Source organism: Perognathus longimembris, chromosome 8 (assembly GCF_023159225.1).
Source record: "Perognathus longimembris pacificus isolate PPM17 chromosome 8, ASM2315922v1, whole genome shotgun sequence".
NCBI lineage: Eukaryota > Metazoa > Chordata > Mammalia > Rodentia > Heteromyidae > Perognathus > Perognathus longimembris.
Window position 1 is genome coordinate 77,348,427 of NC_063168.1, and position 25,815 is coordinate 77,374,241.

At 57.7% G+C, this 25,815-nt stretch overlaps 1 protein-coding gene across 1 annotated transcript in view; it reads right to left on the reverse strand.

The window, feature by feature from the left end:
* Window positions 1–2,312: 2,312 nt before the first annotated feature.
* The window catches only part of Tpo (thyroid peroxidase), a 31,519-nt gene continuing 8,016 nt past the window's right edge, over window positions 2,313–25,815 (reverse strand). Inside the window, exons 3-18 of the mRNA XM_048352243.1 lie at window positions 24,068–24,216; window positions 22,204–22,336; window positions 20,929–21,058; window positions 18,841–19,047; window positions 17,491–18,003; window positions 16,437–16,695; window positions 14,737–14,907; window positions 13,126–13,363; window positions 12,051–12,259; window positions 10,842–11,012; window positions 10,542–10,673; window positions 6,517–6,616; window positions 4,419–4,533; window positions 3,879–4,038; window positions 2,670–3,419; window positions 2,313–2,566 (exon numbers count right to left, since the gene is read on the reverse strand). Of these exons, the coding sequence (XP_048208200.1) occupies window positions 2,313–2,566; window positions 2,670–3,419; window positions 3,879–4,038; window positions 4,419–4,533; window positions 6,517–6,616; window positions 10,542–10,673; window positions 10,842–11,012; window positions 12,051–12,259; window positions 13,126–13,363; window positions 14,737–14,907; window positions 16,437–16,695; window positions 17,491–18,003; window positions 18,841–19,047; window positions 20,929–21,058; window positions 22,204–22,336; window positions 24,068–24,216 (3,691 nt within the window). The remainder of the gene's footprint in view (window positions 2,567–2,669; window positions 3,420–3,878; window positions 4,039–4,418; window positions 4,534–6,516; window positions 6,617–10,541; window positions 10,674–10,841; window positions 11,013–12,050; window positions 12,260–13,125; window positions 13,364–14,736; window positions 14,908–16,436; window positions 16,696–17,490; window positions 18,004–18,840; window positions 19,048–20,928; window positions 21,059–22,203; window positions 22,337–24,067; window positions 24,217–25,815) is intronic.

The window sequence follows — 25,815 nt, forward strand, 5'->3', positions numbered from 1 at the left end:
TCACGCCCACTGAGTGTGCGGGCGCTGTGGGGAGATGGTGCGTGCGTGTTAGGCTGCCAGGCCTCCGGGTGAGGGGCTGGGCGGGGGGAGCCCTGGTCCTTCATTCCTCTGGGGTTCTGGCAAGACGGGTGGACTCATCTGGTTAATGAGCTGTCCACGGACGGCTGGGAGGCGCAGGAACCAAAGGGAAAACACACAGCACGGGCCAAGGTCTGCACAGACACAGGGAGCGTGCAGATGTTGCACGCCTGTGTGCACGCGCACAAGACGGGGTGGTGGCGCCATGCCTCTGCTTCCAGGAAGCTGTGCGGCTGGAGTCCCCCAGTGTGGCGGTGCTAGTGGGCCAGGAGATGTGGCTTTGTCCGTGTTTCCCTGGAGAAGGTCTCCAGAGGTGCAAGGCTGCCCCCTGCCAGCCCCCGCCCGCCAACTCAGCGCGCGGAGCCTGGACGGAGTTTACTCAGTGCGCCCGGCCAGGCAGCCGCAGGACAGGCAAGGCGGCAGATCCAGAGTCACGTCCGCTACAGCACGGTCGCCCTGAGTGAGGACTAGGTGGGGGGGGGGGAGCAGGGAGGACTAGGCAGGGGGAGGACTAGGCAGAGTGGGAGGACGAGGGGAGCGGGGAGGACTAGGGGAGCGGGGAGGACTAGGCAGGGGGAGGACTAGGCAGGGGGAGGACTAGGCAGGGGGAGGACTGGGCAGAGCAGGGAGAACTAGGCAGAGCGGGAGGATTGAGGAGGAGGACTAGGCAGAGCGGGAGGACTGGGCAGAGTGGGAGAACTAGGTAGGGGGAGGACTGGGCAGAGCAGGGAGGACTAGGCAGGGGGGAGGACTAGGCAGAGGGGAGGACTAGGCAGGAGGGAGGACTGGGCAGAGTGGGAGGACGAGGGGAGCGGGGAGGACTAGGGGAGCGGGGAGGACTAGGGGAGCGGGGAGGACTAGGGGAGCGGGGAGGACTAGGCAGAGTGGGAGGACTAGGTAGGGGGAGGACTGGGCAGAGCAGGAGGACTAGGGGAGCGGGGAGGACTAGGCAGGGGGAGGACTGGGAAGAGTGGGAGGACGAGGGGAGCGGGGAGGAGTAGGTAGAGCGGGAGGACTAGAGGAGCAGGGAGGACTAGGCAGAGCGGGAGGATTGAGGAGGAGGACTAGGCAGAACAGGAGGACTAGGCAGGGCAGGAGGACTAGGCAGGGGGGAGGACTGGGCAGAGTGGGAGGACTGGGGAGGAGGACTAGGCGGGGGGGGGAGGACCGGGGCAGTGGGAGGACTAGGGGGAGTGGGAGGATTAGGCAGAGTGGGAAGACTAGGCAGGGGAGGACTGGGCAGAGCAGGGAGGGCTGGGCAAGGCAGGAGGGCTGGGCAGGGCCAGGAGAGCCGGTCCCTGGCTGGCGATGGCTGCGTGGAGCAGCGATGGGGTGCAAAGGCCACCGTCCTCACCCAGGAGCACCGGCCTGGTGGGAGGAGAGCGCTGTGACCTGAGCTTCCACAGCCCAAGCCCCTGTGTGGTAGCTCGGCCCCCGATGGGTGCGTTGGGAGGGCTGGGGTCTCTAAGGCTGGGGCCGAGTGGGAGGTCTCAGGTCCCCACGTGTTCGCGGGGCCCAGTCCCTTGGTCTTCTCTGTGCTCTGTGTCCAACCATGGAGTCACCGTGAGTTTTCTCCATCATGAGCTCCTGCCTCGATCTGTGGCCTCTCTCCAGGCCACGTGACTGACGGGCTCCTCCAGCGCCGAGCCACAGTGGACCTGGTTGTCTCAGGCATTTGTTAGATGGCAGGACGGCTCCGAGCTACGCTGGTGTCTGTGGAGCGCGGCGGCTCGGGCTTGCAGATACGCGTGTGTGAACGCATCTTAACACAAACACCCCGGAGGAGGGGACAGGCGGCGTGTACAGAAAGGACAGACCAGCTTCCGCTGCAGCATTCGTTTACTTCTGCGCCGTAGTTACCAGAACATCGTCTCCCCCCACTCCTGTTTGCCATTACTGGAAAACAGCTGTAGGAGTGATTTTGCAACAGGAAAGTTTGAAAATATCTGATTCCGTGCCCGTCGTCCTAACTAAGCTACTCTATGGTGTGGCTCTGGCTTTCCAGCCGCTGGCTCTCCTGAGAGGCTCGGTGCAGACATCCCAGCCTCCGACTCGGACTGCGTGCACGCACGCACCCCTTCCTCTCAAAAGGGACCCCAGACGGAGGAACCCGGGCACCGGGGACGGCCACTGGCCCCGCTGCTCCTCTTGCCCACGTTTCTGCCTCCACAACTCGTGAGGCGGCCTAGGATCCGCTCTTGTCAGCGCCGGGGTCTCCAGAGGAGTGGACCTGCCTACTCGCAGAGGAGGACCCGAGACCCGCAGGCAGGGTCCTGTGGAGAGAAGCCACCGTGAGCCCGGCCCCTGTGGGCAGCGGGGGGCAGGGCATGGGGCCCCCCCGGGGGATAGTGGGGGACAGGGGCACGGGGGCCCCCACTGGGGGCAGTGGGGGACAGGGGCATGGGGCCCACTGGGGGCCTGGGGCAGCGGGGGACAGGGGCACGGGGGCCCCCACTGGAGGCTGTGGGGGACAGGGGCGTGGGGCCCACTGGGGATAGTGGGGGACAGGGGCATGGGGCCCACTGGGGATAGTGGGGGACAGGGGCATGGGACTCACTGGGGATAGTGGGGGACAGGGGCATGGGACTCACTGGGGATAGTGGGGGACAGGGGCATGGGGCCCACTGGGGATAGCGGGGACAGGGGCATGGGACTCACTGGGGATAGTGGGGGACAGGGGCGTGGGGCCCACTGGGGATAGTGGGGGACAGGGGCATGGGGCCCACTGGGGATAGTGGGGGACAGGGGCATGGGGCCCACTGGGGGCCTGGGGCAGCGGGGGACAGGGGCATGGGGCCTATTGGGGGCAGCGGGGGACAGGGGCATGGGGCCCCCCCGGGGATAGTGGGGGACAGGGGCACAGGGGCCTCCACTGGAGGCTGTGGGGGACAGGGGCATGGGGCCCACTGGAGGCTGTGGGGGACAGGGGCGTGGGGCCCACTGGGGGCCTGGGGCAGCAGGGGACAGGGGCATGGGGCCTATTGGGGGCAGCGGGGGACAGGGGCATGGGGCCCCCCCAGGGATAGTGGGGGACAGGGGCATGGGGCCCTCCCGGGGATAGTGGGGGACAGGGGCACAGGGGCTTCCACTGGAGGCTGTGGGGGACAGGGGCATGGGGCCCACTGGGGATAGTGGGGGACAGGGGCATGGGGCCCACTGGGGGCCTGGGGCAGCGGGGGACAGGGGCATGGGGCCTATTGGGGGCAGCGGGGGACAGGGGCATGGGGCCCCCCCGGGGATAGTGGGGGACAGGGGCATGGGGGCCTCCACTGGGGGCAGCAGGGGACAGGGGCATGGGGCCCCCCCGGGGATAGTGGGGGACAGGGGCACAGGGGCCTCCACTGGGGGCAGTGGGGGACAGGGGCGCTAAGGTCTGTGCCTGAGCAGGTGCCTTAGAAGCTGCCCGTCCACAGGGCCCGGGTGAGCTGGAAAGGGGGTGGGGTCCTCTGCGAGCTCTCCGGGCCCAGCCGTCCCCCCACAGCGGGGAGGGCAGAGCAGGGGCTCCGGTCCTCACTCTGCGGCGGGGCTCAGGTCCCTGCTCCCCTCAAGCCTAGCACTGACTCTCTCGGGCAGGTCATCCAGACAGACCCCTCCTCTGGAGGTGATGCTTTCAATGCCAATTTTTATTTTCAGTCGGCAACTCATAGTTGGTTCTGATTGTGGGACCAGGTCTGTATTTGTGCTGTAAACAGGACGTGGAATACTTGTGTGCGGTCAAGGAACTCACTAGCTACTTCATCTGCTCAGTCTTCATAGCAAGAACACTTGAGCACCTGGCCATCTTGCAAGCTGGGACGCACAGTTCCTAGTCCTCCCCCACTCGGTGCGGCCACGAGTCCTGCGGCCCGCACCGCCGTGCCGGCCGCCACAGCCTCCCCTGCCGCTGGAAACCCACACCGGCCCCTGAGGTGCGTGCGAGCCGGGCGGGGGGGCAAAGCAAACCTCCATGGATTCTCTGCACTATAGGTCAACATGAGCTTTTAGCTCCTCGTTAATCTCCTGTCCACTTCCAGCTAAGGCTTGGTTGAAGTAAATAGCCCTCAGTTTGAAACTGGTCTAATTAAAGCCATTTTCATTCCTATCACTCAATTTGTACTTTTGTTTTTTAAAGTAGGTTCAGCTTTGGTGGGACCTCATTCTCTGAGGACTGGACTCTGCCTGGGACAATGACAGGCGGGGGGGGGCACTGTACCCACATCTGAGGCTTGTATAGAGAGCAGCAGAGGGGCCCGGGGTTGGGGGGGGGGAGCGTCAAGAATGGCAGACACTGTCAGCGACACCCTGATTCTTGGTGAGAGGCACTGGTCACACCAGTGTCCTAAATAATGGCGTGAACCTACCTGCTCCGGGTCTCGGACTGCCGTCCGGGGCGGAGCCGGCCCACACCCCGGCAGGACGGACGCTCTCAAATCCCTCGCCGTAACTGGCAGGGTGGCCTTGGTGTCCGAATGTGTCCTGTGGATAAACGCACACATCACCACTGCCGCCAGAGCCCAGAAGACCCCTGGGACGGCCTCTCCCATGGCAGCCGGAAGCCAGGACACCCCAGTGCTTGCTCCAGGCTGCAGTCGGGGAGACCCCTCTGGGCTGGAGGGACAGCCCCCCCCCCCACACCCCATCCTCCATGGGGTCATTCTGGAAGCCTGGGAGTGCGGCCTGTCTGCTGTGGTGTGGCCTAGGGTTTCCATCTGTGTCAGAGGCGCCCCGCCCCAAAGGCACACGGAAGATGGACAGCAGCCACCACAGCCCCCATCCTGCCCCACTTCATTTACCACAGCTTTAATTATCAGAGACACGCAGAGCCTAGGAGGAAAAGTCAAGTGAGGAGGCAAGGCCGCCGCTCACGTTCTTTAGTGCCGGCTGTGGTGTCGTTCTGCTGGAGGCCTGGCAGAGGTCAGGGTGCGCCCGTCCTCAGGGCCTTCCCCTCCCTCCACCGTCCAGCCCCGGGCACCACCGCCGGCTTCCATGCTGTGCTTTGAGCCCAACACCGATGTGCCTCATGTTTCCTAGCAACGCGGAGGGCCTCGAATACCTGGTGCTTAGCTTGGTTACATTTTTTAAAAGGCAGAGGATTGATTCTTGAATCTTCTCAAATTTAGTCTAGTTGTTGGGGTTTTTTAGTTGGGGCTCACGTAAGTGTTCACGGTGAGTTCTGGCCTGCGGCGGCCCCCCTGCCGCTGTTGCGTTTGCGCAGGTCTCCGTGCACAACTAGACTATGAGACAGCAACTTGGATACAAGAAAGTGTGGTAAAAAGCCACCTCCATTGTGATAAAGCAATTATGCCAAGATGTATTTCAGAAAACACGATCCGTCCACTAGGGGGAGTCTCAGCCATCTCTAGGACATTCTGCAGAGATATTGGGGTGCCCTGTGCCTCAGCGCAGTCTCTTGGGTTGCGTTCCTGTCTTGGGACCGACTCTGACACGCCTGCTCGCTGATGGCCGCCTCTCTGGGGACCTTTCCCAGCGCCGTCTAACCTTCGGCTGCCATGTCTCTCCGGGCAACCACACCCCAGAAAGATCACAGATTCAGGAGCCCAGTGAGGAGGCCCGGGCAGCCCTTGCAGTTGGCTAAGCTGGCCTTGCAGGGGACAGGGGCTTCCACCTTTGCTCTGACCGCTCAGAAACAATGGTGATATCCGGTGTTTGCTGGGTCTCTGACTGCTTAGGAATCTGTCTTCATGAGGCATGCAATCAAAGCATAAAATATGCAAAGAAGTTTCTTTCTAGGTCAAGGGGTGGGAATTTCTTAGCGTGCCAAGAAGTTGCTAGGAGTAGGAAGGGTGCTCAGGCCCAAGAGCTCTGGCAGGCGGGAGGGGGGCAGAACGGGCTCGTTAGAGTCGGTGCTGCTGTCTGCCTTCATGCTTTGTATTTAAAACAAATGCTGTGCATCAGAAAATCAAGAAGAGCCAGAATGGGCTCTGACGGATGCAAGGCGAGTGGAGGCCTCCTCCAGCAGGGCACAGAGCGGCCGCCGCCGGGACCCAAGCCAGCTGCTCCCCTGGGGCACTGTGGACACAGCAGCGCCCCAGACTTGTCACCCCAGTGTCTCACAGCAGTGACACGTGGAACACACGAGTCCAACCCTTAACTTCTGCTCATGAGGATGGGGACACGGCAGAAGAGTCGGCACGAGAAACCTCTTTATTTCCCTTAGAGAAATCTCTGGGAGAAGTTGACTTCCCACTGCAGCGCACCTCGATGCCGTCCTTCACGATTACGGAATCCGTGTGTGCTGTTACTGGGCAGAGCCGAGGTGGGAGGGCGGTCGTGGCGCGTCCGCTGCTGGGCGCCAGAGGGCCCGGAGCACCGCACTGGCCTGAGCTCTGTGCGCTGGGGCACAGACCGTCTACAACAAACGCCGGACACCAAACCCAGGCCAAGCCTACGGGGAGGAGACTGTCCAGTGTCTAAAGTGCAGGCGGGGGTGGGACTTACCACCTGCAAATCACCGTCCAGCTGAGACCCGCCAAGCCGCCAACGAGAATGCCCGCCAGCGCGATGGAGACCCAGGATGCCCGAGGGAGCCTGCCAGAGTCTGCGTGGGAAGAGACGGGTTAGTGGGGCGCGCAGCACCTGGCTACCACAGTGCGGTGCATAGTGCTGTCCATGAGCCTCGGAAAGCCACTGAGGCAGTGAGCATGGCGGGTGTGGGTGTGCGAGCAGTGATAGCAACGCAGCAGAGAGAGTGTCGGGTGTCGTGATCACACAGCGGTGTGCGGTGTGCAGTGTGCTGCGTGTGGTATGTGATACGTGATGGGCTGCGTGCTGCTGTGCGGTCTCCAGTGTGTAGTGTGCTCTGTGCAGTGTGCTGCGTGTAGTGCGTAAGTGTGCTGTCTGCAGTGCATGCTGTGTGTGGTGTGTGGTGTGCTGCATGTAGTGTACTGTGTGCTGTGTGCTGACCGCAGAGTGCAGTGTGTGGGGTGCAGTATGAGGTGCGTGGTGTGCTGTCTGCAGTGTGCAGTGTGTGGTGTGTGGTGTGCTGTGTGTAGTATGCAGTATGTAGAGTGTTGTGTGCTGCATGTAGTGTGCTGTCAGCAGTATGAAGTATGTGGTGTGCAGTGTGTGTTGTGCTAGGTGTGTGTGCAGTGTGCTAGGTGCTATGTGCTGTGTGCAGTGTGTGGTGTGCAGTGTGCCGTGTGTGTTGTGTGTGGTGTGCTGTGTGCCGTGTGCTGTGTGCAGTGTGTGTGGTGTTGTGTGCGGTGTGTGGTGTGCTGTGTGCATTGTGTGGTGTGCAGTGTGCGGTGTGCAGTGTACAATGTGTGGTGTGCCGTGTGCTGTGCTGTGTGCTGTGTGCAGTGCGTGGTGTGCCGTGTGCTGTGTGCAGTGTGGGTTGTGCTAGATGTTGTGTGCAGTGTGCTAGGTGCTGTGTGCTGACTGCAGTGTGCGGTGAGTGTTGTGTTGTGTGTGCTGTGCTGTGTGCTGTGTGCAGTGTGCGGTGTGTGGTGTGCTGTGTGCAGTGTGCTGTGTGCGGTGTGCGGTGTGTGGTGTGTGGTGTGTGGTGTGCCGTGTGCTGTGTGCAGTGTGTGGTGTGCAGTGTGCGGTGTGCAGTGTGCAATGTGTGGTGTGCCGTGTGCTGTGTGTTGTGTGCAGTGTGGTGTGCCGTGTGCTTTGTGTGGTGTGTGGTGGGCCGTGTGTAGTGTGCGGTATGTGGAATGCTGTGTGCAGTGTGTGCTGTGCGGTGTGCTGTGTGCAGTGTGTGCTGTGCGGTGTGCTGTGTGCAGTGCGTGGTGTGCGGTGTGCTGTGTGCAGTGTGGGTTGTGCTAGATGTTGTGTGCAGTGTGCTAGGTGCTGTGTGCTGACTGCAGTGTGCGGTGTGTGTTGTGTTGTGTGTGCTGTGCTGTGTGCTGTGTGCAGTGTGCGGTGTGTGGTGTGCTGTGTGCAGTGTGCTGTGTGCAGTGTGTGGTGTGCGGTGTGTGGTGTGTGGTGTGCCGTGTGCTGTGTGCAGTGTGTGGTGTGCAGTGTGCGGTGTGCAGTGTGCAATGTGTGGTGTGCCGTGTGCTGTGTGTTGTGTGCAGTGTGGTGTGCCGTGTGCTTTGTGTGGTGTGTGGTGGGCCGTGTGTAGTGTGCGGTATGTGGAATGCTGTGTGCAGTGTGTGCTGTGTCGTGTGCTGTGTGCAGTGCGTGGTGTGCGGTGTGCTGTGTGCAGTGTGGGTTGTGCTAGATGTGTGCAGTGTGCTAGGTGCTGTGTGCTGACTGCAGTGTGCGGTGTGTGTTGTGTTGTGTGTGGTGTGCTGTGTGCTGTGTGCAGTGTGCGGTGTGTGGTGTGCTGTGTGCAGTGTGTGGTGTGTGGTGTGCTGTGTGCAGTGTGCGGTGTGTGTTGTATTGTGTGCGGTGTGTGGTGTGCCGTGTGCGGTGTGTGGTGTGCTGTGTGCAGTGTGCGGTGTGTGTTGTGTTGTGTGTGGTGTGCTGTGTGCTGTGTGCAGTGTGTGGTGTGTGGTGGGCCGTGTGTAGTGTGCGGTATGTGGAATGCTGTGTGCAGTGTGTGCTGTGCGGTGTGCTGTGTGCAGTGCGTGGTGTGCGGTGTGCTGTGTGCAGTGTGGGTTGTGCTAGATGTGTGCAGTGTGCTAGGTGCTGTGTGCTGACTGCAGTGTGCGGTGTGTGTTGTGTTGTGTGTGGTGTGCTGTGTGCTGTGTGCAGTGTGTGGTGTGTGGTGTGCTGTGTGCAGTGTGTGGTGTGTGTTGTGTTGTGTGTGGTGTGCTGTGTGCTGTGTGCAGTGTGTGGTGTGTGGTGTGCTGTGTGCACTGTGTGGTGTGCTGTGTGCTGTGTGCAGTGTGCGGTGTGTGGTGTGCTGTGTGCACTGTGTGGTGTGCTGTGTGCAGTGTGCGGTGTGTGGTGTGCCATGTGCGGTGTGTGGTGTGCTGTGTGCAGTGTGTGGTGTGCTGTGTGCAGTGTGCAGTGTGCGGTGTGTGGTGTGCTGTGTGCACTGTGTGGTGTGCTGTGTGCTGTGTGCAGTGTGCGGTGTGTGGTGTGCTGTGTGCACTGTCTGGTGTGCTGTGTGCAGTGTGCGGTGTGTGGTGTGCCGTGTGCGGTGTGTGGTGTGCTGTGTGCAGTGTGTGGTGTGCTGTGTGCAGTGTGCAGTGTGCGGTGTGTGGTGTGCTGTGTGCACTGTGTGGTGTGCTGTGTGCTGTGTGCAGTGTGCGGTGTGTGGTGTGCTGTGTGCACTGTGTGGTGTGCGGTGTGCGGTGTGCGGTGTGTGGTGTGCAGTGTGGTGTGCCGTGTGCTTTGTGTGGTGTGTGGTGGGCTGTGTGTAGTGTGCGGTATGTGGAATGCTGTGTGCAGTGTGTGGTGTGTGCTGTGCGGTGTGCTATGTGCAGTGCGTGGTGTGCGGTGTGCTGTCTGCAGTGCAGGTTGTGCTAGATGTTGTGTGCAGTGTGCTAGGTGCTGTGTGCACTGTGTGGTGTGCTGTGTGCAGTGTGTGGTGTGTGATGTGCAGTGTGCTGTGTGTAATGTGCTGTGTGCTGAGTGCTGTGTGCAGTGTGCTGTGTGTAGTGTGTGTTGTGTTGTGTACTGTGTGCAGTATGTGGTGTGCTGTGTGCAGTGTGTGGTGTGTGATGTGCAGTGTGCAATGTGCTGTGTGCTGAGTGCTGTGTGCAGTGTGGTGTGCTGTGTGCAGTGTGTGGTGTGCAGTGTGGTGTGCTGTGTGCAGTGTGCACTGTGTGGTGTGCTGTGTGAATTGTGCGGTATGTGGTGTGTGGTGTGCAGTGTGTGGTGTACTGTGTGCAGTGTGCTGTGTGCTGTGTGCAGTGTGCAGTGTGCGGTGTGAAGTGTGCTGTGTGCTGTGTGCACTGTGCGGTGTGCTGTGTGAATTGTGCAGTGTGTGGTGTGCTGTGTGCAGTATGTGGTGTGCAGTATGTGGTGTGCTGTGTGCTGTGTGCTGTGTGCAGTGTGCTGTGTGCTGTGTGCGGTGTGCAGTGTGCAGTGTGCGGTGTGCAGTGTGCTGTGTGCTGTGTGCACTGTGCGGTGTGCTGTGTGAATTGTGCAGTGTGTGGTGTGCAGTGTGCGGTGTGCAGTGTGCTGTGTGCAGTGTGTGGTGTGCAGTGTGCAGTGTGCAGTGTGCTGTGTGCCGTGAGCCGTGTGCAGTGTACTATCTTCCCCCCCCCCCCCGATTGGAAAGGAGGTGCCCAGGTGAGACTGTAGGCCCAGGGAAGCTGCAGGCTGACCCCGGTGCCTGCTTAGTTCACCTGGCAGGTCCCTAAGCCAGCCTCTGAGCGCAGAGCAGTGCCGTGGACAGCCCCACGTCCGGCCTGAGCGTGTGGACAGGGCTGCCGCGGCGCGGCCTGGGCTCTCCGCCCTGCGTCCTGCAGACACTGCTCCTTCCCATGAGGCAGAGCAAGCCCTGGTCTCACGCCTGGCCGGTCTGCAGGCTGCCCTCCCCGGCAGAAGGGAACTGGTAGCTGGGGACCTTAAATACATTGAAAAACCTCACAGAAAGTGGCCCGTGGGCAGCAGAGGTCACTCACCCACGCAGGCCCTCCCGTCCTGCGCCAGCACGTAGGGGTCAGTGCACACACACTGGAAGCTGCCCTTGGTATTCTTGCACGTCGCGGAGGGGTGGCAGGGTGGGTGTGCCAGGTCTGCACACTCATCAACATCTGCACAAAGAGTGTGCAAAGTGAGCGGCAGAGGAGGGAGGAGCCCGCGGCCGACCACCCCGGGTAGCCTCTTCCCAGCCAGCCAGGGCTCCACCAGCTGAGCCAGTGCCCGGCCTAGCACTCATTCCCACGGGAGCCGTCGGCAGCTGCGGGCCCTGTGTGGCTGACCTTTACAGACCGGCGGCTGGACGTCCCATCCTTGTGGGGTGCAGGTAGCCTGCTCCGGCCCGCGGAGCGCATACCCGGGATGACAGGAATACACCAGCACTTGTCGCCCGGCCTCGTCACAGAACACAGAGTCTCCGTCGTCCACCTTGCCCGGGAGGCCACACCCACCATCTGTGCATTGCGAAGGTCAGAGGGCCGTCAGCCCACCGAGAGCCAGAGTCCACACCAAATCCATGTGGGGGCTGAACTGCATCCTCCTAAATTCATAGTTTAGCTCCTTATTCCTGGTACCTCAGCACACGGCTTTATTAAAGATGGGATCTTCAGGGAGGAGATTGAGTCTTGTTTCTCTGGGATGGAAGTGCTAAAAGGTATCTGTGTGTGTGTCTGTGTGTATGTCCATTATGCATGGTATGTCTGTGTGTGTGTGTGTGTGTGTGTGTGTGTGTGTGTGTGTGGCACATGGGTCCCAGGTCTCTGGAAAAGTGCAGGAGGCACAGGCAGCTAACTCTTCAGCCTCATCTTGAACCCTGGTTCGGCATGACGCGGAGCTGGTGTTGCTTATGATCACTAAGGTCAGATCATTTGCTTTGTCAACCAAATCCCAGAACCTTGGGATCACTGTCTGTAAACAATATAAAACCTCACCTGCTGCCTCTCAGCTGGGAGAGAACCAGGGCATGGAAGGCCCAGCTCAGTCAGCAGTGCTGGCTCTGGCATGAGTGGATAGGCCCAGTGGGGAAGGTGAACTGGTGTTGGTGCTGAGGTCCAGCTACACCAGCTCTGCAAGCCTGAGCCCCGACAGGGCAGAGCAGAGGCGCAGCTCCCTGAGCCTGAGGCTGGACAGGGGCAGAGTGGACGCCCAGCCCTGTGAGCCTGAGCCTGGATGGGGACAGAGAGGAGGCCCAGCTCCCTGAGTCTGAGCCTGGATGGGGCAGAGCGGAGGCCCAGCTCCCTGAGTCAGAGCCTGGATGGGGCAGAGCGGAGGCCCAGCTCCCTGAGCCTGGATGGGGCAGAGCAGAGGCAGCAGCCTTGGCAGACTCCTCTTGGAACTTACTGCCCCAAAGGCTTAGGACGAGGGCCACACCTCAAGGAGAACCACAGTGGGGCTGGAGCGGCTTCCTCAGGGTGCAGGCTTAAGACCAGCTTCTTTGAGAAGGCAGGCTTTCTTTGACAATGCCTCAGATCTAGCAAAAGGGGCCCGGGCACCTTGTGGAATGTTCTCCTTCCAGGCATCCAGGTCCAGCCCCGGGATGTCTTTGCAGGGCTTGAAATCCCGGGGAAATTCTCCAGTGTGGAAGGCGTCCACAGTCACACTGGCGAGGCCTGTGTTGTCACAGATGACCCGGGACAGAGAGTGCTTCTCCAGCTCCCTCCTCTGAGCGTCGGTGAAGACAGGGCCATTTTCCCACCAAAGCCTGCACAGAAGGGGCACGGGGGTGAGGAGCAGGACCCTTCCCCTCTGCTGCCTCTGGCCCAGCAGATGGTCACGCAGGGCTCTGCCTATGAGGCCTGGCCAATGGTCGCGCAGTGCTCTGCGCATGGGGCCCGGCTGAGGCCAAGCCCCGCCCCTGGAGCACCTGTTCTGTACTGACCTCTGGAGACACTTGGGGAAATCACCTCAGCACCACTGCCTCTGCCAGAGACATCTGGCTGCGTTCACCTGAGCTCCGCCCAGAGTCTGCTTATCACACGTACACACATATTCATGCACACACACATGCACACACACAAGTCCAGTAAGCACACCACTTTCCAAGCTCATGACATCCTAAGACAGAGTGGTGAGGGAGACAATCTCCTGGTCAGAGGACACATCGGCTACATGCGACTGTCAAACAAGAAGGGCAGCATTTCCCTGTCTCTCTCTGCAGTATCAGCAGAAAGCTCCATGCAGTTGTGTAAAACAGTATATGTGCATGGTGCAGGTGTGTCTGCTTATGGACGTGGTGGAGGCCTACACCTCAGCATGGGGGTTAGGTTTGCCTGTACCCTCTTAGCAGACATCAGAGAACAGCCACGTGAGGCGGTCACGGGATGCCACTCGATTTCCATCAGATTCCTGCTTCTTCGGGTGGCAGTGGGGAAGGTGGGAAGTTGGTGCCCCTTGTATTTTAAGTGCGTCAGTCTACTTTGCAGCCAGGCTCTTTTAATTTTGTTCCCACTGGAACGCTGCACTTGAGAGCTAACCAGGAGGAGGGCAGCATGGTGGAGCAGCACCCAAGCCACACAGACCCGGCAGGGACCCGCAAGCTCCTAGAAGCTCCCTGCAGGCAGCACCCACCTGTCCCCATCCCTCAAGGCCTTCATCTGCTTCCCGATGAGGCAGGCGAACAGCGGGCCGGTCCTGGCCCTCGGCAGGACGTCTTCCACCAGGCCGCCCAGCCAGACATCGATGTTGTCTGGATGCTTGTACAGGTCCATCAACTGCTCGACAAGGCTGCTATTGGCGATGGCCCTGCTCAGCTCAGCTGGGGTCTCCAGGCGCGGCAGGCCGCAGAACTCTCTCCATGCATTGTAGCCTGCACAAGAGCGCTGGGCGGTTTTCATCAACTTTCCCACGGATCCTACCGCCCAGGGGAAGCTGGGGTCACAGGGATTGGAGCCCCGTTCACCATTCCCTGCTGCAGAGGAGCCATGGCAGAGCCCACAGTCCCGCCCTGCAGAGCCTACCATGCTGGACTGCTCCAGAAGGACTCCGAGCCTTAGGAGGAGTGTGATCATGAGAGTCATGGGGCTGGGGGGGGCGGGGGGGGGATGGCTCTTCAGACCAAGTCGCTCAGTCCTCTCACTGAGGCCTGAGATTCAGAGACAGGTCCTTATCCACTTCAGAGTTACACTCCTTAATGATGTCAGGAGTGCACAGAGAACAAAAGGGTGCCAGTTCTCATCCCTTTCCCGCCTCCTCTCCCCTCCTCATCTCTTCTGCTTTTTGCAGTCCTTGAGCAAAGACTGTCATGTCTTATTCCCAGTGCTTCAGATACCACACACAAGCAACAAGAGCTCTGCACAAACACACACACACACACACACAGAGAAATACATGGGAGACCCGGTCAAGTCTCCTCAGGGCACTGCGGACAAAGACTGGGGGACAGGCAGTGAAGTCAGCCTGAAGGAATGAGGGATGGGATCCTGTGGAGGCCAGAGGCGGAGCCAGGGGCAGGGCCTCCGGTCATGGGAACAAGTCCCGGAAGGCAGACGAGAGGAGAGAAGAAACAAATTGACAGAACATGGGCACTGAGATGTAGAATCTGAAGTATATGACAACTACAGTCAGATGGTGCTGAGTGATTGGCGAGGAAGGCTGCTCCCAGTATTCAGACGCGTGAGGGGCAGACCTGTGGGCCTGTGTGGGTTTGTTTGATGCAGGTGTGTCTATGTGGTGCCTATGATACTGATGCATGTGTGTGTTCACACTCACCCCGAGTCTGCTCTGCCTGTCACACGTGGGGAACTCTGACTTGCCTCATAACGTGGCGGAGTGGCAGGGGCTTGGGGAGAGGAAGGCAGCTAGAACTTCTGGGATTGTTCTGGGAAGCCCCACGTTTGCTGGGGATCTGCCCTGGAGCCTTCCCCACGGTGCCTGGGTGGTCAGCTTCCTCTGGTGCCTGCCACCTGGGAGAGGCTGGACCACAGGTAAACATGCATTGCTAGAGCTGGGCCTGGTCTGCACTCCTCTTAGGTGAGACCTAGGTGGTCTCTGAGTGAGGTCCAGTCCAGCCTGGGTTCCACAGAGAGACTCTGTCGACACACACACACACCAGTCCCTGCTGAGGCTTAGAAGCTGGTGAGAGCTTTGTGAGCAGGCTACGCTCTAAATCTGTCTTTCTAAGAGCAGATGGCTCTGGCGGGTCACACCTCCCCCGAGGTTCCCTTCCCGAGGGACACACACCTGGCAGGCCGTGGTCCCGGCCCCTCTGAAGGTTTAGAGACGCCAGGTCCAAGGTGCCCGGGCTGGAGAGCACAGACAGGCGCTCTGTCAGCACCTCGTTCATCAGCTGGTCCGGCACCTGCAGCTTGGCGGGTCTGGCCAGGAGGCCTCTCAGGATGGGATCCAGGCCCCCTGCACGACAGCAGGCAGGGGTCAGGATGCGCTGAAGGATTTCTGAATCACGCACACTCATTCCTGACAACCTTGGGCGATTTCCCCCGGTGAGGACGCTGCTCGCTCTCTCAGTGGACCAACCCTGGCCTGGCTCTGAGCACAGTGCGGCAGACAGAGGACCTTCAACACCCCAGGCCCCCCTGGAGTGAGCCTCCATCCTTCAGCCATCAGCTTTTGTTTTCAACAGTGGGAGCATTACAAAGAAAGCAACGCTTTCCTCTGATGACCACCACAGTAAGCGGCCACGGCTCCACCTGGAACCTGGGTCCCTGGGCCTCACTCCACCCCTGCCAGGGTCCGAGGCCATCCCAGGGCAAACCGAATCCTTGACTCTGTGTGGCACACTCTGCTAGAGACCCCCAAAGTGGAATGCCATTTTCTTTGACAGTGTTCATTGCCCTGTGGCGAGGGGATGAGGGGTGACCCCGGGCCTTTCCCCACAAGCCACGGGGCAACGGGTCAGTCAGCCACATCTTCCTACCCCGCGTGCCACCCCACCTACCTGACTCACAGGCTGCTCAGAGAGTGGCACCTTCCAGAAAGGAAGAGCATGAGGGGAGAGAGAAAGAGAGCGTGCAAACAAAGGAAGCAGAAACGACACTCTCAAATCTAACCAGGAAATAAAATGATTTTCACTTGAACACTAGCTTCCTAAAGCTCACTGCCAGGGACACGTGCAGTGTTAGGGACAGGACCGATGGTGGTGTCACAGTGCACCCGCACAAGGGTGATGGCGGCGGAGTCCCTGCAGTCACCGTGGGGCTGCTCACACCTGTGGTAATTGAACCAGCCTTCTGAAGGGCTCCAGAAACACACGAGAGGGTTATTTCTGTCTTTCTCTCATTCTTTTCCATTTTGTTCTGGTACTGAGGTTTGAACTCAAGGCCTAAGCTTGTCCCTGAGCTTTTTCATTCAAGGCTAACACTCTACCACTTGAGCCACAGCTCCACTTCCGGCTTTTGATTGATTAATTGGAGATAAGAGTCTCATGGACTTTCCTGCCCAGGCTGGCTATGAACCATGAGCCACAGATCTCAGCTTCCTGCGTAGCTAGGATTATAGGCATGAGCCGCTGGGACCTGGCCCAGAGGAAGTATTTCTGACGAACAGTCCACTATTAAAAAGCTTTGGAAGGCTCTGTTTTCCTCTAAACACTGACCACTTGGACAGCATCAACTAAACACCAATAGGGAAGGAGAAAGCGTGCACTGGGCACTGGGGCAGGTGAGCTGTGGGCTGGGGGTCAGTGTGGTGCTGCACTCCGGGAAGGATGGACACCTGAGCAGGACGGGGTCCCCAGCAGGATGGATGCCCCAGCAGGACGGGGTCTCCAGTAGGAAGGATGCTTGAGCAGGACAGGGTCCCCAGCAGGATGGATGCCCCAGCAGGATGGGCACCCTAGCAGGACGGACGCCTGAGCAGGACGCGGTCCCCAGCAGGATGGGGTGCACAGCAGGACGGGGTCCCCAGCAGGATGGATGCCCCACCTTCGTGGATGAGCCTCCAGGGGCTGAAGAAGACATCCTGCAGCTTCAGTCTGGGGAGCCGGGCATCATCCTGGAAGTCCGGGTCCAGCCTCCTCACCAGGGGGTGGACTGTGGCGTGGCCGAAGCGGAAGGCCGCGGTGGCAAAGACGTTGGACACTGTGGGGTTCACTGTGGGGTCGTAGCCTTGGTAGGGGCCCACATACCGCTGGAAGGCCTCGGGACCCAGGATCTTGGGCACATAGTCTCGCAGGGTGATGAGCTGCGCAGAGGGAGGCCCGGATTTGAGCAGGGGGCTTCAGGTGATTGCAGGCCAGATGAGGAGTAGAGCCAGCGCTCCAGGGGAGGGCGGAGGGGAGGGCCCTGTGAGGGGAGGGGCAGGTGCAGGAAGGGAGGGCGCCCTGGGGGAGCAGGCCCAAGCTAGGCGGGGACCCAGGCCCAGGCCGGGTGCACTGTGCTCTGAGTCTGAGTCTCAGCATTGTCCACACTGAATGGCACACCTCAGACTCATCCTCAGTCACAAAACTAGTAAGTGACCAACTGGGGTCTCACCCCACCCCAAGTTAACATTAAAATGGCCACGACATGAAGAACTAACACTGCTCCCGGCTCAACCTGCTCACTCAGAAATCTCAATGTTTCAAAATACAAAAATACTAGACCCCTCCCCCTCCCGCCCCCCACCGCCGCCCCACTCACTGGGGGCTAAAACCCGCGACATTTAGCAGCTGCGGACCCTGGTCGGCCTTGGACCTGGGGACCCTTCGCGCAGTGGAGATGTGGAGATGCGCAGCTGGGACAGGAGCCCAAGCGGCCTGCTGCCCTGGAGGGACCGTCTGCCTGGCCAGGCGCTGGGACAGAGGCCCGCGGATCACCCCGGGGCGCAGGCTGCCTTTGCCTGAGCCGCGGACACCCCACTACAGCCCAGTCCTCCGCAGAGGCCCCGCCTGGAGACCCAGGGACCCCCGCGGGGACCTGCGGGGTGGGGGGCGCGGGTAGAGGCCCCTGGCCCCCTGCCGGGCCCGGTTCCTGGCGTCCCAGGGTGCGGGGCGCGCACCTGGTGCAGGGCGCCCACCACCTTGCGTGCCTCCTGGTAGACGGTGTCTGCGCTCCAGTGCGCGTTGAGCGCCCCAAGCGCCGTGGCCAGGCGGTTGTGCTCGCGCAGCCACAGCGTGTGCACGGCCGCCAGGGCGGGGACCTCGCTGGCGCGCCCATCCCCGGCCAGGAAGCAGGGCGCGCGGGGTGCGCGGGGCTCGCCGGCCCGGGGCGCGCAGGCGGCGGGCGCGCCGGCGAAGGGCAGGAGCGCGCGGCCCGCGTCCTGGTGGCGCGCGTTGACCCGCAGCCTTCCCGCTGCGCCGTCCCAATCCCGCAGCTGCTTCTCGGCGGCCTCGGAGCTGCCGTACACGGTGGAAGCATCGAGGAAGGAGGTCAGGCCGTTCATCTGCTGCCGCGGGCTGGCAGCCGACAGGTGGCTCAGGAGCGTGCCCTGTTCCCCGGAGCCGCAGGCCGCCGCGGAGCGGTAGAAGGGCAGGCACGAGGTGTCCGTGGCCGGCCAGGAGTTGGCGGACAGCTGGGAAGGGAGCAGAGACTTGAGGTCACCGGGGCCCTGGGACGCATGGCAAGGCCTTGGAGGGTTCGCCAGGGCCCAGCGGCCCCAGCCCCTCCCCGCAGCTCCATGCTTTGCGGGATCCCGGTCCTGGGGCCCCTCTGGTCCGTCCCCGCTGCCCCAGGGGCTGCCTGGCACCGGGGAGGCAGATCGGCCTCTTCCTCCCAGTGGCCCGGTCACCACGGAGGGGTGGCCGCTCTGCCCCTGACCCCGGCGTTCTGTCTGCAGCCCTAGGACCTTGGATGTGTCCGGCCGACCATCTTGGGTGCCTGCGGATCCAGGCCCCATGCCCCAGCAGGCATGACTTCTTGTGATGCCGGGCCGCGACCGGCGCTGGGGCTGAGCGGCTTCCCAGCCTCCTGGAGCCTGCTCTGGACTGTGGGGGCAGGGCCGGGTGAGCGGGCCAGGCCCAGGCTCAGGCACATAGACCACCTCCAGAGAGAAGCGCCACCACAGAGAGCGGGAAGCCCTGCGACAAGGAGCGATTGGGAGCTGAGGGCGCCTCTACGGGGCACACACAGCGAGGAGAACACCAGGCCATCTTGCAAGCCGAACCAAAGCAAAGTCAGAAGAAGCTAAAGAGAATCATGCTGGCCAAGACGCCAGCACTTGCCCTTAGGTGACACAGCCCAGACATCCTGGGTTAGATAAGAAATGGGATCATTGGAGGCAATGACGGAAGGGATCACATTGATCAAGACGCAGTGTAGGCATAAACTGGCTTGTTGAATTGAAGCCCTTTGGTCCAGCTACTGGAAGACCATTTAAATGCATGACTAAGCCCCAGCCTAAGAACGCTACCTGTATGGGGAAGCAGGGGTTCTGGTTCTCACAGGTCAGCTGGCAGTCCACTCCTCCCCAGAAGTCGGCCGTGCTGGTGCTCTGCGGTGTTAGGGCCACGTCGTGACCGATGTACTGTCCCCACACAGTCAGGAAGTCTGAATACCAGTCGTCTTCTGTCACAGCCTCATTTGAAGCTTGAATAATGAGCCTCGTGACCTCCCGTACCTGGGTAAGGAGACCTGTGTGCCACGATGTAGAAAGGCCACACTGGGCTGAGAAACGAGGCTTTGGGGCCCTGAATTCCTGGCAGGGTTCTTGATCCAGGGTTTGGGGGTGCCCCAGGAAGCCCGGTTTCCTGCAGGAGTGGTGGGAAGAGCTGAGGTGGAAGACAGGAGCACCAGTTGGTGCTTTGTGGGGACTAGGGGCCCTGTGGAACTTTCCAGAGCCTCAGATCCCTCAATTTCCCCTAGCAGTTACCCCTAGCCCCCCCTAAGCAGTCCCCCAGGCCCCCAGGGGGGTCACTCCCAGCTGCCTCCTTGAAGGTTGTCCCCTCCAATCCCTCCTTTGCTGATTTTGACCAGCTTAGGTGGCATGATTTTGGACCCTGAGTTGATGGGTTCTGGAGGTCTTTGGAAGAGGGGATTGTGGGTTGTTTTTGGAAGGAGTGTAAGCCTTTGGGAGGGTCAGAGGGTGGAATCTGGTAGACAGAATAACAAGCCCCAAGATGCCAGACACCTCAAATGATATTGCATCAAGGACTTGGAGATAAGAGCAACTACTCTAAAATCTGAGAGGCTTGCTGCCCTGCATTAGTGATATAATTTTTACAGGAAGCCTGGAGAGATTCTACAGTTGCTGCCTTTGCAGGAAGAGGCCATGAGCAAAGGGCTATAGGACAGTCTCCGGCAGTTGGAAAGGATGGGGCTGAGGATGTAGCTCAGCAGAAAAGGACTTGTTTAGCATGTGCAAGGTCCCAGGTTTGAACCCATCGTATCACACTCTCACACACAGCTGAAAAGGCAAGGAGGCAGATGCTTCCCTAAGAGCTTGCAGAAGGATATGCCCCTTAGATATCTCAATTTCAGCCAGAGGAGACCCACCTCTGACGTGCAGAACTAAGGGTCATAAATTTCTGTTGTCCTAAGCCTCTAACATTGGAGTAATCATTTAGGTGAGAACTAGGAACCCAGCAGTGAATTTGGTTTGTAGAATCATAGTACAGCGCTGCTTAGAATTCAAGAAATCTCTGCAGTGGAACTGGATTGTGTCAGCATGAGCCTGTCAGGTAGTCTTACCCCAAGTTAGAGACTGGGTACTGAGGCGAAGAAGGTGAGTGGCAGGTGGATGTTAAGAGTGTGCCCGAGCCTGCTGGGCATACCTGCTGTCCAGAGCACCAAGGTGTCTCAGTGAGCCTCAACACCAGCTCCATCCACTGCTCCTCACCAGGTGTTGGGAACATACCGTCTCCTCATGAGAAATGGCGAACAATGTCCAGTGGCTCTCCTTCACAGGAGAGCTTGGTAATGGTGTCAGCCAACAGCTGACCGGGATGCCCCTGACCAGGCTGGGCCGTGACTTCTGGTACTGGTGTCTAGGCTGAGTCTAGTATCTGCTTTGAGGTGTATCAAGAATCCCATTATGGAATGTGGTATAAGGCTGGCCAGTGTGCCTCATCAAATGAGGGAAAGCAGGTTAGCAGGGTGTGTATGCGTGTGTTCCACAAGCACACAACATGGACCAAAATGGCAGCCATTACCATTACATGTTCCAGTGAACTGACAAACAGGCAAGTGCTTTGGCTGAAGCTGGTCCTCTCTGGATAAGGAGAACTTACCTGAAAACTCAAGAGCTCATCAAAAGCAAGGAGGCAAAGCTAGTTGAAATGGAATTTAAGTCTACATTGTTCCACTTATTTTTGGAACATCATTCTTAAACATCACCCTAGGACCCCAACCTCCCAGGCAGCTGGGGCCAGAGGGATTATGTGAAGCCCCAGTCAGGTGAAGCAAGGTCTGGGAGGAAGCCTGCCACCCCCCCCAACTTGGGGTTAGGGGCGTTTCTGGAGACTCAGCCCCACCCTGCCAAGGTGGCATTCTGAGAACCAACCGGGGGCAGGGCCGTCCCATGGTACAGAAATCCTGAGTTCCAGCCTCGGGGCTGACTGAGCCCATCTTCATACACAGGAGGGAGCCACCGGGCCAGGGCTGTGTTGGAGGCACCCCATCTGGGGTGGACCCTGTGGAAACAAACACAGGGGTATATCTGAGTTTGGAGAAGAGTAGGAAAGATGCTGGGCCTTGAGCATGCCACGCCATGCTCAGGATAAGGCAGGGGGAGAGGGCTGAACATGCCACATATTTCCCAGACATTTTCCTGCACGTTCCCCCAGTCCATGCGTTTACTGGACATTTCCCTGTGCCTTCCCTCAGTGCATATATTTCCTGGACATTTTCCTGCACGTTTCCCCAGTTTACACAGTTCCCTGCACTTCCCCCAGTCCACGCATTTCCCAGACATTTTCCTGCACGTTCCCCCAGTCCATGCGTTTACTGGACATTTCCCTGTGCCTTCCCTCAGTGCATATATTTCCTGGACATTTTCCTGCACGTTTCCCCAGTTTACACAGTTCCCTGCACTTCCCCCAGTCCACGCATTTCCCAGACATTTCCCTGCACTTCCCCCAGTCCACGCATTTCCCGGACATTTTCCTGTGCATTCCCTCAGTGCATATATTTCCTGGACATTCGTCTGGGCCTCCTGGACCCTGCTACACAGCATTGTGTAGAGACCGTGTCTCACCACACCATGTTCTGGGCTGATGGGAGGTAGAGGAATGAATGGACATGCCAGCAAGGTGGAGGAGGGAATGGACAGCATTGATTCATGATGGGGAAGAAAGGTGCAGGGTCAAGTGACAGAGGATGATGGACTGGCAGCATGGCCAGAGCTCCCCAGGAGTCCTGAGGAGCTGAGGTCTTAGTGCTGAGTCTAAGAGAGGGCACAGCCAGAGAGGTGTTGTGATGAGTTGGTGTCCTTGTTTGGGGACCAGGCTGGAGGCTGTGGCATGTGTGCAGGGCTAAATATTTCTCTTTGCCTAAGGTGGGTGGAAAGAGCACTCATTCCTGGGGTCACGCTGAAGGGCCAGTGGGGTGGAAAATTCAAGGACCATGTCTGAGTATTTTGGTTCAGCCCGTTAGGAGAGCGATAGAGCCACGTGAGCATTTAGGAAGAGGGTGGTGACCAGGGAATGAGTACTGCTTGAGGCTGCGGTGTGGTGCCTGGCAGGAGGCTAGGACCATGGCAGCCAGGAGCCGGGAGGCAAGCCCCACACTCGTGATGGTGGTGGGTCTCCAGGGTGGACAGCCGGTGTGTGTAGTGTACCTGTTGTTGCAGGCGCCTGTGATGAGCCGGTACTTGTCTGCCAGGCAGGTGCTGGGACACTTTGGTGGCAGCATGTACGGTAGGCAGCCAGACAGATTGGCAATCATGCTCAGGAGCTCTTCTGATAAAACATCTGAGCAACAAATCACAGACCATAAATTCTATTATTGCAATGACCGAACTACCTAATAAAGGCAGGCTCAGCCTCTCCCAAGGAATCTCCTCACTCCTGGAGAGAAGCTGCCTCTCCTTTTCATTCTGCTGCTCCTCATTTCATCCCCTTGAGCTCTCTCTTGCCCCACCACCACACATATAAACACCCTGGACCCCACCACCACACAGGTGAATGCCCTGGGTCTCACCATCACACCGATAAACACCCCTGGACCCTACCACCACACAGGTGAGCACCCTGGGCCTCACCACACAGATAAACACCCTGGATACCACCACTACCACCCAGATAGGCACCCTGGTCTCCACCACCACACAAGTGAATACCCTGGATCCCACCACACAGGTAAACACAGTACAGAGGAGGTGGGTCTCCTGCCTCATGCTCCTGCAATACCCAGCCCCTTGCCTGGGTAGTAGGGAGAGTGGGCAGGTGTTTGGCCCAGGCCACAATATAGAGTCAGGATCTCACATGGTAGGGTGTTTTTAGGTTATTTCCATCATAAATATCACCAATCTAGAGCATTTGGAATGTGAAGTAGAAGGATCAGGAGACTTCCTGTCCATCGCTCCATGGACAGGAGGTAGCTTTTCCTGTCCATCACCTCACAGACAAGTAGTGACAACTGGATGTCAGCCCCCTCCTGGCTCTTTCTGAGCATTTGCTCCATTTATTAACAGCTATGGTCCCACACATGATTTTGAAGGACATTGCTGTGTTTTAGCATATGTGGAATGTGTGCTCCTTTGTTAACTGAATGTTACTTGTAGTCTAAGCTTGTTCAAATGTTCTTCTGAGGGAGCATTCACTATTAAAGAGGCTTGCTTTGTTTCTATTTGAAAATGGAATTTATTTCTTCCTGGATTTTTTAGTGACTACTTTGATGTCATTTGTAATCTAGTTAGTCAGAATTTCCTAGCATTATCTTCAAAGCTATCTTGGAGATGTAATGACAGCTGCTTCTACTAAGTGGCTACAGAGCAGTCGTATTTTGCTTTCTTGAATAACACAAATATGGACAAAACTATAAATCAAACTTAGAGTCACAGGAAAGAGGACCCAAGGGTTAATAGAAAAGGAATAGTAAGGGTTTTTTGTTTGGTTTTAGAAAGAGGTGAACACTGTTAGCAAACCTGACCAAGGCAGAGTTCAGAGTGATCCAGGCCATGCTTGCGGTGTCTTCTGAAGGACCATGGCACTGCGAGAGGACACCTCTCTGGGCAGCGATGAAGGAGGCACCAAATGCCCCCTGTGGGAGAGCTGACCAGTGGCTAGCTGGCTTGTCTCCCTGGGACTCAGGCCTGCTGGCTTGTGATTCTGAAAGAACACAGGCCCTGGATCCAGGGTGTTTATCTGTGTGGGGGTGGGGTCCAGGGTATCCACCTGTGTGGTGGTAAGGTCCAAGTGTGGTGGGGTTCAGGGAGTTCACCTGCGTAGTGGTGGGGTCTAGGGTGTTCAATGTGTGGTGGTGGGATCCAGGGTTTTTATCTGTGTGGGGGTGGGGTCCAGGGTGTCCACCTGTTTGGTGGTGGCACCCAGGGTGTTTATCTGTGTGGTGGGGTCCAGGGTGTCCACCTGTTTGGTGGTGGCACCCAGGATGTTTACCTGTGTGGTGGGGTCCAGGGTGTTCACCTGTTTGGTGGTGGCACCTGGGGTGTTTTTATGTGTGGTGGGGTCCAGGGTATTTACCTGTGGGCCATGAGGGTTCTTCTTTCATCACTTGTATGGAAGTTTCCATGATCTCAGCTGCTTGGGAAACAGTCCTGCTAGATGGCTCAGGCATCTTGGAAAAAGGCAGCAGCTGAGATGGGAAAGTGACTTCCCTTTTCTTGAGGTTTCTGTATCACAAGAAGATATATCTTGTTTATTGATGCTTTGGTAGTTGATTGCTCATTAATCAAGCATTTATTGGGGTATATAAAAATAAATCTAGGCCATTCTGCCTGCAGGATTCCCAGGGCTAGTAAAGGGATGTAAATAATGAATCATTGTTGAATGTTGAAGATGGCCGGTGTTTTCCCTTTATAAAACTTCCACATCTGCACGCATCTGATGCTCGTTAGAGTTCTCTTATTCTTCTTGGAAATCCAGTCCAACATTGTCTGCCTGTACCCTGGATGGTGAAAATGAGAGAAGAGCTCTGTGTCCTTGCCCGGTCTCAGAAGCCACCGCTATGGAGACTTCAAGTGGCCTGGTGTCAACTTGCTGCAGTACCAGATGGCCTGGGAGAAACAAGCTGTGACCTTGGGGACAAGAAGGTCTTGTTCTGCCATGACCTTTGGGGGCAGGAAGGCCTCGCTCTGCACTGCACTTTGTGTCCCCATGTGATTCCAGTCCCCACGTGACTCCAAGGAAGGACTTAGTCGCTAACTTGGATATCACTACTATTGAGAAAAGCTTCTCTTTTCCAGTTTTCAGCTGTAACGTGACTAGATTTGTTTTGGGGTATAAAACATTTTATGATTAGGAAAACCTTGACCTGAGCTGGTTATCTCCCAAGACACCAAGCCTAGCCCTTCCCGATGACCTCTAGGCTGCTCTTCCCAAACTAGCATGATAGTCCTATGCCATTCTCGGCATGAGGAAAGCGAACTTTCAAGGTAGTGGACACAAATTCATCTCTGCATTCCCAACATTTACTTGGGACCTTCCATACAGTGGGAACTGTTTTTATTAAGGAAATAAATATAGTCATATAAGATATTGCTCAGGAGCTACCAAGAAGCAATCTTTCCAAAATAATATATCAAGTACCTCCTCCTCCTCCTCCCCTCTGAGTGTGGTCTTTAGGATGGAGGCATTAGTTCAAAAGGCCCCTCAGCCTAGAAACTGAAGGTGGATCGTGTTGATATCCATGGTTTATTTCCCCTCTCTGCTTGGGTAATTCCCACCCATTTCAGATACAAAAATACACATAAATTCATGGGAGATATTTGTCTTTCTGATTTGTTTTTAGAACATAGCACAGTCTTTTTTTGTAGCCAAAACCGATACTAGAGTATTGTCTACAATAATAAAAATTTGGAGTTAGCAACTATCTTATGACAATTTGCACCTTGAGAAATGACATATTTTTGTTTAACTTTCAACATAATGATAAGCTTGTGAAAACAATATCTGCTTAGTGATTTTGGTGTCTGTTCTTTGCTATCTGACTATGTAATATGAGGCCATGTGCCTGTCATACATTTAAAATTAAGGATTCTGTTAATTATTATTTAAAGTATTGTTTAAAATGAAGTTTTCTGATGCAGATTAGTCCAGGGTTAGTGGCATTAGAATCATTACAAGCCAAAAAGCAGGAGTTAAAAAAGGATATATGTTACTTTTCCCAGGCAACTCTCTTGATTGAAATATAATAAACAATTGAAACAATTTCTTTAACCTTGCCTCGGATAAGTAATGTGCCCCAAATGAAGACTTCCTGGCAATTCTTT